Source organism: Toxotes jaculatrix, chromosome 21, assembly GCF_017976425.1.
Source record: "Toxotes jaculatrix isolate fToxJac2 chromosome 21, fToxJac2.pri, whole genome shotgun sequence".
Taxonomy (NCBI): Eukaryota; Metazoa; Chordata; class Actinopteri; family Toxotidae; genus Toxotes; species Toxotes jaculatrix.
In genome coordinates, this window is record NC_054414.1 from 11,562,043 (window position 1) to 11,574,774 (window position 12,732).

The window sequence follows — 12,732 nt, forward strand, 5'->3', positions numbered from 1 at the left end:
TTTTCTTTTGCCTTTGTCACCCAAACTGTTTTTCCTCTGTGCGTTACAGTTTACACAGAGAAAGTGGCTGGCTGACAGCCTTACAGTCAAACATATAACAAACAGACATGTCGCTAGTGAGTGTGTTCTCACATAGTGAGTGTGGGGCCTCCCACAATCCTAAATTAAAAAAAAAAAAATCTCTCTGTTCCCCGGTTTACACTGACTTCCAGCAGCAGCAGCAGCAGCAGCAGCATCAATGCAGTAAAAAAACATTTATTAATTTCCAGTAGCTCAAACTGTGACTGTAATTGTAATTGCATTCACTTTAACCTTTTTAGCAGCCCTAACCTAATCAGCTGAGCACTGTTCAATGCTGCGTGTATGTGTGTTCATGCACATGAATTCCCACTGACTCTGAGACCCATTCAACAGGGTTGTAACAAGAAGAAAAACGGGTTTGTTTTGCTCGTATACGGTATGTGTTGTTTATGCCCATCTGGTTCTGTGCAAATATACACTTAAAGACTGATGTCGCTTACAAAGAAATGAACCAGCCTATTTACTGAAGCAATTACCTGGAAAACTCATCAATTCAACCTCACCTCATAACACTGCATGTCATGGAGCAGATGGCTTAAAACCGGATATTTGCGGGACAGTTTATCTTAAACGCTACCTCTGAAACAAGCGCAAATTGGTAACCAAGACATGGATGTGTTTGCAAGAGTTATTACCCGAGCTCATAAATAACCGGCCTTTAAACATACTGACCCATTTTACAGACATGGATATTTAAATAGCAAAGGGCTAGAGGGAACATAGCATTCAACAGAGCAAACAAGGATGATTTTAACAAGTTTCCATTGATCACAGGCTGTATTTCAGTCTTATTGTTTGGGAGTGCCCAGTGCATATTTGTTGACCAGCTATAACCTAACCCCAAAGCTAGGCGCCATCAATCAGAACTGTAATTTAGCACTGCAAGTCATACTAACACAAGCCAAACCTATATGGATGGTGATCAAATCTATTCCAGAAAATAAAACTGGAGATTTTTAAAGTCATGTTTTGAATCACTGTCAGTTCATTTGGAGCAATCATCACAAAATTGGTTTTGGGACAAAATTCAACTTTGTCTAGCGCTACGGGGAAAGGCAGGAAATTTGCTTACTCTGATATTTCAGAGGCCGGTTTTCCAGTTTCATCAGCTGCAGCCACTCTCTGAAGAGACACTCTGAGATTGAACTTTTAGTATAAATAAAGTTTAACACACCGTCTTCCGTAGACTCAGTGCTAAAGGCTATCTATGTCACTTTACACAATGTGTGCTTTTTCAAACTGAAAGGAAAAAAGAAAAGAGGAATAGAAATATTCTGTGTGGGTATGTGTGTGGCTGTTATTATCACCAACAGCAAAGAGACTGAATAAGGAAAAAAAAAAAGTGAAGTGTGCATGTGCGTGTCTGTAAGAGAGAGAGAGAACAAGAACTGATAACCTCCCTCTCTCTCTCCCACTATCAGTCCACGCAGACAGGAAATGATGTATACAGTCAGAACTGTTGCTGTTTTTGTGAATCAAACCTGACAGACACTACTCATTTCTGGTGAGCTGTGCTTTCAAATTGAGCTCCACCCACTTGAAACAAAACATAGCAACAGGCATATAAGAAGTCACAGTCATGAAAAGTGGGGGGGCAGATAGATAATCTCCCATATGAGTAACAGCCCATCTGAAAGTCCTATTCCACTGAAAAAAAAATATTGATAGTGTGTTATTAATGAGAGGTTAGGGGAGAACTGCAAATGGCATTAACATGATTCACTGCTCAATGGAAACTTGGTGGCCCAGAGAAGCAAAGAAGAATACAGAAAGATAAAGTGATAATGAATGAACATGTGCTCCATGTGCATTACATAGCTCCACAGTGACAGCAGCTGAGGCTCATGGGTACTGTAGTAGCGTTAAAAGCCTTTCCCCATGGGCCCGGTGCTTCAGCTTCTCTAGTTCTCTATTAGCTGTTGACCAGCTGAGGTTGGATTTAAGATGCTTTGGTTATTAATGTGGTGCATTAAAGAGAGCAGATTTTTATTCACTTTCACAGCTCAGTTATTCCGGGATTTGAACTGGCAACATTCTGGACTTGAAGTCTACCAATGACAGGACACACTGAGGAAAACAGGAAAGCAACAGAGTATCCCTAGAAGAAAGAACGTATTCCTGGCGCTGAAGACTACCTGCATGTGAGGATGATATATTTACAAGCATCCACCTCTCAGCCCCACTCCCACCCAGCCCAAATTGCTTGCGTAAAAACTGTGCACACCTGCGTGGGTGAGCAACACTGTGCATGGTCCCTTACCACTTAGCCTGACACCACTTTGAGTTAAATTAAAGGACTCAGCAGGGCTCTAATTGGTAGATTCCACAAAGGCAAACAATAAAATACTTCTGGTTACAGAAACTGTTTGATCCCTGTGCCAGGTGTGTGTGTGTGTGTGCATGTGTATGTGAGCGTTTTAATGGTTAAACCTGCTCAAAAAAAAAAAAAAAATACTGTGAGTGCAAATGCAAAGAAGGAGTTAACAGAGTTATTTTGCATTTTAACAGCCAAGCCCAAATCTAGATCGCTGTGTTACTTAATAAAATCTTGAAGAGGAAGCACATTTAACAGAATTATCAATATTATTAAGGTGATGCAAAAACACAATATTATGAATAACGGAAATAGTATCATATCATGTGCTCATGTTGCCTTACTCTGTCCTGTAGCGTTTTTATTCAGAGGGATTCGGTCCACGGTTTTTGTGTATGAGAACATAAGGAAAAATATTCTCTGAAAGATGCACAGGGTTTCTCTGGATCTGCAGAGAAAGCCTGTGCAAAAGCACCAACCCCCTACCCCCACCATATTATATTTTCCAACATGTTAATTTTCCGTTACATGTAAAACATAACTTCTTTGTCTTGGTCTAAATCTTTCTTTTTGTTTCCTCTCACAAATAGTCCAATGCCTTCCACAGTAGATTTTCTTCTTTTTCCACTGTTAAAATCTAATTTTCTCCCTCTTTCCCTACTGGTGTGTTACCCCTCCCTTACTCTCTCCCTCTCTTGCTCTCTGCCACTGTTGCCCTGCACCAGTCCCTCCTTCATATAATCCTGTGTTCTTTGGCTCGCTTCATTAGTTGTAGCAATAAACACACGGGTCCACAGGATACCTCCAGAAAACTCCTCAAGACGATTACTGCAGAGTCAGGCTCACATGCCACATATAGGGGACCTGCGTACCATAAAGTGTAATTGTGTGTGTGTAAAAGACAGAGGGGAGTAGAGACAGACAGAAATGCCAGTCCAGTCCATAAAGAAACAACAGCTACGGCTCTCGCAGTATTTAAGCATGACTTCATTCAAACAGACACACAAGTATACCAAACACATTTGCATGTTTGCATTTATAAATGTGTGTATTATGTGAACAATCATCCATAATGTTTGCGCACTCAATACTTCAGTATTATTACAATGACAACCCATGCACATTAGTCTTTGTTTTTTATGATCCTGATGACAGCTCGGCTACAGCTCTACTTATTCACTGCATCTGAGTGTTTTCAGAGTTTCTCTGGTGACCCTTTACAGGAGCAGCTCAGATGCTGTTTTGACAAGGGAAGTGCTGGCAGCTCCCCCACTTTCAATAGGCTCATTATTAAAGCAGTTCGGCCTGGACTTAACCCAGCCCGTATTTCTACGACCACAAAGGACTCATAAAAACATTTGGGCAAAGTCAAAAACCACACTGCAGCATGCACATGAGAATGAGCATGTGTGTTTGTGTGGTGTGAATGTACAAGTCCTCCCTCAATATGTGAGAAACCTTACACAGTGCTTGGCCCTGTTGTGGTTATCCATGAAAAGAAACACACATATACACATATCCATGCACATTACGCACGTACATTTACAACTGTGCACGTCGGAATCCCATCATAAAATTTAATACATAAAAAATGCACAGTCGTGCACACGCATGCGCCCGCAGGAACAGCCCTCCTCTTTTCATACTGGTGGAGACCTGACTTGAAATACAAGTGCTTCAGAGAAGTGATTTTGGAGAAATAGGTTTTGGTTTTTTTTGTTTTTTAAAGTTCAAACTCTCACTCTTTTTCTCCTGTGAACTATCATGATAAAATACAAATGTTATCTATTATTTATTTATTATTTACTAATGCAATTCACAGTTCTACACAGCCACACGTTTTTTTGGGACTGAATACAATATACTTGGTCTTGTGTAATTCAGTGGTTGCCATGTGTCTTCAGGATACTGGGTTTCGGTCTCCATGTGTTTTGAGTTTTTACAGGAAGAACAGGGATAAGATAACAAAAAACAACAGGAGAGCATCCTGTATGATGCTGCTGATTCCTGCGTCCTCACAGATTCTCATACTGTTTGCACCTCTAGGAATAGAAAAGGAAAACAAACGACAGATTGTTGTTAAATGTGAAAGTGGGCGACAAACGCTTATTTGCAAGACAGGGATGCGTTGTATATTCTCGGAAACGCGCCAGCCAAGGTTGCTCAAGCTGAACAACTCCTGTGAGAGGTTTTCTTATTTGCAAAACACTCTCTTTCTGGCTTGGAAACTGGATAATAATACAGCAATGTACTGGGTGTCTCTGTGTCACTCGGCCTCTTTTTCTCCATCCTCCATCTCTCTGTCTGACTTGTCTCACTCATTCACCCTCTCTCCAATTTCCATGGCTTTAACTTTAATGCAGACGCCAACTCTGCTTAGTCCATTTACACACACAGACACACACACACACAGAAGACTCAGTCATTCAGTCTGTCAGTAATACGGAGAGCAGAACTAACAGAGAATAAATCATTTTTCCGCAGCAGCAGCCTAACCTGAACAAAGAGCCAGTGTGTGTGTGTTTTGGGAAGTGTGTGTGTGCATTGATCTATTAACATATTCCTTGAACAAATTACTCATCTGTCATGCATTACAGGCATAACAATTCAATGCAAAGTAGAGGAAAGCAATAACCAAGAATACTTTTTCTCCACTGACCCGAGAATTAGTTAAGTCATAAAAACTCTTGTGCCACTGCAGCTATTAAGAATTACTTTCTCTTGTGGCAGACAGTTTAAAAAGCAAGCCACATGTAAACCCTGCTGCCTTATCATGTGTGGAAACTTCATGAAGACCATTTTACAGCTTGAGGCAAAATGTCAGTGATGTGAAGCCAGAAACACCATAAAGACTCAACAGTTCCCACTGCAACATATTTCTTAAACTTCCAAAAGGACAACCTTAACATCCCTTAGCTTAGGACAGTTATGGGGAAACATGTTTAATTGTGCTCATTAATACTGTGGACTCACTTTAAATCTTTTTGAGATGCACTTGGTACAGTTCTCCTTTAACAGGAGCGTGTTAACAATCGCCTGGGTGTGAAAGGACTATGGAAAAAACTATCCCAGACCTGAGAAGTTCACTGCATTTCTGTCCTGATTCTACGTTTTCAACAACTTTTTCAGCACAATCTGGAATGCTTTTACATACATGAAATCTATGCACAGATATTCTGTGTGTTCATTCACTTACCTGCTGTAGCTTCACCCCAACAAAGCGCAGCATCCCCCTGCGGACTCTGAATTCTTCTCTCACACCGCATGTTAAGATTGGCCACACATCCTTCTTGCTGGGTTGCCGTATCCTATGGTGAACAACAACCTCCCACACGTCTGAGATGCGTCCCGACGGCAGTGTCCTGACAATTGCTCTGGTTCCAGTACACACTGACTTGGTTACCTTGTGCAAAGAAGGAAAGTATTTCAGCATGTCTCATTGTTTTGAAAGATACAGACCTACAAAAATCAGCTGAAAGAAAACCAACTATTAGGCCTAATTACCTTCTGGTTATTCTTGAAGAAACGCCTCACCAGGACAGTGGAACGCTCTTTGCGGTTCCTAACAAACTCTGTATTATCCAAGGGACCATCTCCGTCCATCTCATCACTGCTGCTGTCCCCGCTGCAGTTCCTGTTCACTCCTGAGGACGATCTCTCACCCTGCCCCAAGGCTGTCGTCACAGTTTCAAGAGATGCCCGTCGTAGAAATAGTTTCTCCAGGGAGCATTTGTTAACCCTGGGTCTTCTATTGAGCCTCTCTAAACTCGAGTAGCCATCTTTGAGATGATGTCGGCAGATGTGTCCATTTTGGTGGTGCTGGTGGTGCTTGGTAAGAGGGGAACTACAGGGAGACGACAGCAAAGAGCTTGGTTCACTGGATGGGCTGCTCTGCGATGAGAGGCAAGTTGATGTCTAGAAGCAGAAAACATGGCAAATTAAAACAGTCATAGTGATGTCTCTTCACAACGAAATTAGCAGCGCCTCAAATGGACTGTTTAATGGAGTAAAGTATTAAATTTATAGGGTAAACATTGTGATGTCTATTTTGCTCATATTGGTGCTGAAAAGCAAACATTTTAGAGAACACCTTTACCTTGTGGGACGCCAGCATTGACACAGGCAGGCTGCTGCGGCGGATGTGCCGCCGGTTGGGCCTGAAGGGGCTGGAGCTGAGATGAGGACTGTGAACAGGGCTGGAGTTGGGGCTTGGACTGGATCTGGGGCTGTGGCAAGAGTAGGTGTTTGGACTCATGTAAAGGCTAGACAGGGTGCAGGAGCAGCGGGTGCTGCCAGTTCTGTTTCTGCCTGCATCCACACCCTCTCCAGGGGTGTCCAGCTGGCGCGGAGGTTCCTCTGAACTTTTCCCAGGTGTCGGAGTAACTGTCTTAGTTATTCCTTCAGTTCTCTTGCCAGCTGACAGCTCTGGATAAAGTTTCTCTTCGGTACTCAAGAGTTCTGAGCCGTAATCCAAACACCCATATTCCTCGTCCAAAATTGTCCCTTTCACACTGTCACACGATAGCTTCCTATATAAGAGGAGGGAAGGGCTGCTCCTATGTTTTGACTGCAACAATTGGTCAGAGTATCGCCGTACTTCCTGGCTGTCATTTGCGTGTCTGGCTTCTCTGCTGGGTCTGCTCCCAGTGGAAGGAGGAGAAGCACGCCGGGCCAGCACCACAGCCCCAACCTGTGTCTGATTTTCTTCAGTGGCCATTTTGTCTCCCTGGATTGTCCTGTTTTGTCCCTTGTTTTGCTGCAGCTTTGAAAAGAAGTAACATTTTAATGTTGGGGACAGCAGGAAAAATCTAACCTAAAAGCCTTTAGACAAACTTCACAATCTGACTTAAGTCCTTATTTATCTGATCAGTCAAATACAAGACTCTAAGTTCCTTTTACTGGAGAAGCGACTTCTTCCATCTCAATTAGTGGCTCCATCGAGCAGCAAGAGGAAATGAAATTTGCAGAGGAAATGAAATTTGCAGACTTCAAACCCTTTATATTGTGTAAGGTGACAGCATTTCATATTTACCAACTAAGTCGGCCCAGATGAGTAATGTTAGCTAGTCCTGCTATCTCTGAATGGAGTGAATGCTCAGTGCTCTTCCACAAAATCAGAAAAATAGACTTTTTCATTTAGAGTGAAAAGGAACACATTTCTACCACAGACTGATACATTTTCACAATACTAGAGCAGTTTCATTTATTTTGTCATTCTTCTTTAAAGTTCATGTTACTTACTTAGACGATCAGGAGGATCCACGCCAGGTCATGCTACACAACGGTCCCAAGCTTCTTTTTCAATTTCAGCGTGCCATCACAGGCCTAGGTCTGTGCTGGGGCATATAATAACTTCAGCTTCCAGTGACCTCTTGAGTGACTAAGACAGCACGCCCATACAGTATGTGCTCTGTTTGTGTGTGTGTGTTGTGGAAACAGAAGCTTGTGCAGCTGTACAAACCACCAGATAGAGAACCCACGGAGGTGACCCTGGAGGACTGAGGAATTTCCTTGATAGCACAGTCAGAGTCACAGCTTACATGACCATGTGTGTGCCTGGGTGCACTAGCTCTGATTGGTCCTCACATGCATCTGTGGCATCGTTATCCGCTTGCAGGCCCTGGGAGAGGCAGACAGACAGAGCACAGACACACCAGTCAGTGTTTTTTCCTGGTTTTCATGGTAAGTTTCCAATTATATTTTCTATTCATAATAAAATAAACGTTAAACTGTCATTCTGTTAAAGTGTATTGAAAGAGGAGAGGCAGCAAGAAAGTTCAAGACAGAGTAACACAAATACAATTTACTGTGCTCTCTTCTTTCGTCACTTTAGCTTTCTTATCTATAACTATTCAACTAAATCACTTTACAGTGCCTAAGCCATTGTGACTGAAACAACTGAAACAACAAATTACGAATTTAAGCGGGAAGGGAAGACAGAGAGAAGGAACAACATTCATTTCACAGCATTTTAAACCATCAAAACCACCAATTTTCCGGGGTAATAAGAATAAAACTATATAAAGGACATTTATCACCATTTCCTGAGATGATGTATGGTTTAAGACCTGTTTTGAATTCTTCAGTAATGCTGTGTTTTGGAGAAATAATATGGACTAACTCCATGGGAAAGCCTCAGGAAAGGAGGGAAACTGTGTGAACAAGTCATTTCATCACCTCACAACCAACATACCAATAAGAAAACAACATGTGGTCTAAAAATTGGATCCCATATTTAGACACCCCACAGTTAACTAACATCGTTATCAACTTACACTTTCTGTATTATAAAAAAAACTGTGTTGCACTGGTGTGATGTAACTGGTATCTTGAAATGACAGCTTCAGAATAGGGGTAGCCTGGTTGTTTAGGGGTTAAGGAGCTGACTATGAACTGAAGTGTCCTCGAGTCACATTTGACCAGGAGACCTTTCCCCATCTCTTGCTCTCCTCTTGTTTCCTGTCATGTGTCTACTGTCTATTATCACTAAAAGCATAAAATGCTGCCAAAACACTTGGGAAAAAAAAAAGAAACATTATGGATTCCAGAAAGAGAGTGCAATCTGATCATTGATTTCAATTATCACCACCAGCTTTTTTAATTTTGATATTGCCCAGCTGTCTTGAAATCCAAGACTCTTGTCTTTAATGAAAGCACGTACTGTTTACAACAAGCCAGTTATGCAAACGTAGTAGAATGCCATTTGGAAAAGAGTATGGTTAATGATGCCTATGAAACTAAACAGTTCACTTTCAGTAGCTGGCTTCCATCGCACACAGCTCTACAATAAATAGGAAATGATGTCCCTTATCCAATATCTCAGAAAACAATAGATCTCATTTTGATTATTCTGTCTATATCAATCTCAAACACTGGCAGATCAAGAAATCAGAGGTGGTCAGAGACTAGTTCTGCACGCTGCGAGCATGAAATACATCCATAACAGACACACTCACCCACAACATGCACGCATACTAATTGTGTGGTTCTGGGTCTGTGATGATGGCCAGTGATGTATAAATCCAAAACCTCATAATTACAGTGACCACAGCCCTTAATTCACTGCCAAAATACTTAGACCACAGTCGGAATGTGGGACTGACCCAGGGAGGGACGACCAGCTACACATTGTGTGTGTGTGTGTGTGTGTGTGTGTGTGTGTGTGTGTGTGTGTGTGTGTGTGTGTGTGTGTGTGTGTGTGTGTGTGTGTGTGTTAGAGGATATATATCAAGGTGTCTGTGTTGGATGTCTCCAACTTGAACTTCAGCTCAGGGGATGAAACGAACAAGCGCTCCATTCATAAGCTCACAGTGACATCTAACCTTCAAACGACTTCCTGTGCTTCGGAGCTTGGCTGTAGCCTTTTGATGAGACTGATTTGATCACTCAAATAAGACCACATTCAGAGATAGCACTGCTTTATTTCTGATCATTTTGTTCAATGCTAGACCATTGTTCCACACATCTACACTGACACTAATAATCAGCTGTATCCAGCACTGCACCACAGGCATATTTAACAAAACAGACACTGATCACTGGACATCCTTATTGTTTTATTTGTAATGTTAATGCAGTTTTTAAAGAATAAACCACTAAGTAATAAATAGGAGACATGTCAAGATTCAGAATTTCCCAGAAACTAATAAATGTAAAAATGAAATTTTGGAGTTGGCTGGTGAAGGTGGTTACATGAAGCACTTCTATTCAAAATGGGATTTAATCATCAGTATAATGATGCTTATAAAACAAAAATCATTTTACATGAAAAACAGGCAAAACCACTTGACATGTGTGGATAACAGTTCACAAATTCATTTACCAAATCCTGCCCTCCCATTGACTGACCTCTCTTACTTAATGAAATATTTTGAATATCAAAACAAAACCCAAACATTAAAAAAGACACAAACATGCCGTATGTTAGTCCAAGAAATTTAACTAACAGCATGTCCCTGGGTAAATAATGAATTTCAGTGCATCAGTTGCACAATATAACTCCTGACTGAAACTGCAACACATGGGTGCAGCTTGCCTACCTACTGCTGATTAATACCTTTGGCCTACTGACACGCTCAAAGCAGACTCTCACCTGAGACAAAATATGATGAGACACATTTTCATGTCAATTTTTGACCGTTTGTGGGAAAAAGGCCCAACCACAGCAGAGCTAACCAAAATCGAGTCTATTTTCTGAAACCCGTGTCAGGTTGTCAACATGTCCTTTTTTTGAATCATCCATTCTTCCCTGTGGTGAGAGCCCACCCCGACTCACAACAAGAGGAATCTCACCTGAGTGTGTCACTGTCAGCAAACAGGTCTAACCGGACATATCAAGAGTTGGCAAAGGATGCAAAACTTTGAGCCACTACATGTGACAGTGCATCTCTCACCAGGGCCTGTGTAACTGCTGTCATTCCTAGCTTGCAATGAAACTCTAACTTTTTTGGCATCAAATCATAAATGGGTACTGAGCACGTTTTTATCTTTCTGTCACATTTAAAGTACAGATCAGTGAATTTTCTAATATAATTACACTCCACCTGCAAACCTGTATGTGCATGCCTATGTTCCCAACTGTCTGAAATCACAAATCAAGTTTGGTATGTATAATCTGTTATGGGCACAACCTGCCATTGAGCTTGGGTGTAGTTATGAGGGTGAGATTAAACAAAGCACAGGCAAGTCATAGCAACTAGTATAACTGGTAAGAAGAAATAAAAGTGCAGTAAAACTTAATGTGCAGCAGACAAGATCTGACTGTAAACATGTGAAACACGTATTAGTTTTCTAATTGGAGGCCATCTGTGCAGCTTCAGTGAGTGTTGTGGCTGTACACATGTTAGCTGTCACATAAAGGCTGATGTCATTTGAGGACACAAACTGACACAACATATGATAGGGCATGAGCCTGTCAGGAGGGCAGTGCTAGGATAACATTTTCGTTACTTGAGGCAAGAAGTTGCACACTGCAGCTTTAAGTCCTAAAGCCGTGTGCCAAGAAGCATGATAGACAGCTGTGCTTGCCATCGAGCTAATTTAAAAATACTGAAATTAGCAACGGGCTAGCATTTCCACACTACAGTTACTTAAAATGGAAGCATGTGGACTTAAATTAAGATCTGATATAGCTGTGCAACAGCTGTTGTTTTTCCTCATGGCTGTATTTAATAATTATGATGTGCAGAAAAGCAAATAACAAAGGCTTCTCAGCACCAGTACCACATAACAAACCATAGTAAAACCTAAGACACAGCCATGCACAAACGCTGAACACAGTTCAAAGTAGCTGTTGTTATCAGCTGAACTGTGACCCTGGCTGGGAAAACAAATGGTTCGTCCAGGCTAAATCTCAGCCTTGGGCCAGAAAAGCAGACAGACAGCCACACACACACACACCCATACAGGAAACCAGGTCACACAGAGTGACAAGTGCACTGACCAAGAAAACACTCAATCACTTCCACTTCACTTGCTATATCATATAAAATATTGTCCAACATGGCAGGTTTATTTTCAAAATCTCTCAAATTATTAAAAAGATTTCAGATATAATTTTCTGACAATACTTACAATTAATGTACGTATAAGCCTCTTAAGAAGTTTGGCAAATCTAATGCTCCAGGTTTTCCATGTGACTCAGGATTCCTGCTCGCTATCTTCTTGTCAAATGAGTGAGAGACGGCGAGGGAGAGTCAAAGAGCTCTCTCTCTCTCTCTCTCTCTCTCTTTCTCTCTCTCTCTCTCTCTCTCTCTCTCTCTCTCTCTCTCTCTCTCTCTCATGAGGCATGGGATTTCTGCCGCCAATCTAAAAGTTCAGCAGCCAATCAGAATCAGTTTTTTTTTTAAAGATGAGCAATAATCATTTTTAAATCTCAGTTTTAAAACAACAGTTCAACGTTATAGGAAATGTGCTCATTTGCTTTCTTGGTGAGAGCCAGATGAGAAGATTGATACCACTCTCATATCTGTATGGTAAATACGAAGCCACAAACCTGATGAAAGAGGGACAGACAGTTGTCTATCTACTTTTGCTTTAACTATTAACTGTGTACTCTGTCCAATAAGAGCCAACATCTCTCGTGCTGCAATAAAGTGTAACACATGTTGATGAAAGCAAAAGGGGATGATCTCAGCACCTCTGACAGTGCCGAAAAAACTGGAAATAATCAGAATCAGATGGTTAACAACAGCACTGCGTATAACTTTTTTTGTATTTGTGAGTGTGTCAGTTGTTCCCTCATTTTTCTCAAAAGGTTATTTCCTAACTGCAATTCATCAATAAATGTTGTACACTTTAAGTTCTGTCGGGGCTAAGCTCCTTAGTTACACCACGTA

General features: G+C 41.4%; 1 protein-coding gene across 3 annotated transcripts in view; it reads right to left on the bottom strand.

The window, feature by feature from the left end:
- The window catches only part of plce1 (phospholipase C, epsilon 1), a 73,068-nt gene extending 61,022 nt beyond the window's left edge, over positions 1–12,046 (bottom strand). For all 3 annotated transcript variants that reach the window (XM_041066969.1, XM_041066971.1, XM_041066970.1), the window contains exons 1-5: positions 11,969–12,046; positions 7,637–8,015; positions 6,492–7,157; positions 5,900–6,310; positions 5,592–5,798 (exon numbers count right to left, since the gene is read on the bottom strand). In XM_041066969.1, coding sequence (XP_040922903.1) covers positions 5,592–5,798; positions 5,900–6,310; positions 6,492–7,112 — 1,239 coding nt within the window. In that variant the 5' untranslated portion in view covers positions 7,113–7,157; positions 7,637–8,015; positions 11,969–12,046. The remainder of the gene's footprint in view (positions 1–5,591; positions 5,799–5,899; positions 6,311–6,491; positions 7,158–7,636; positions 8,016–11,968) is intronic.
- Positions 12,047–12,732: the final 686 nt, after the last annotated feature.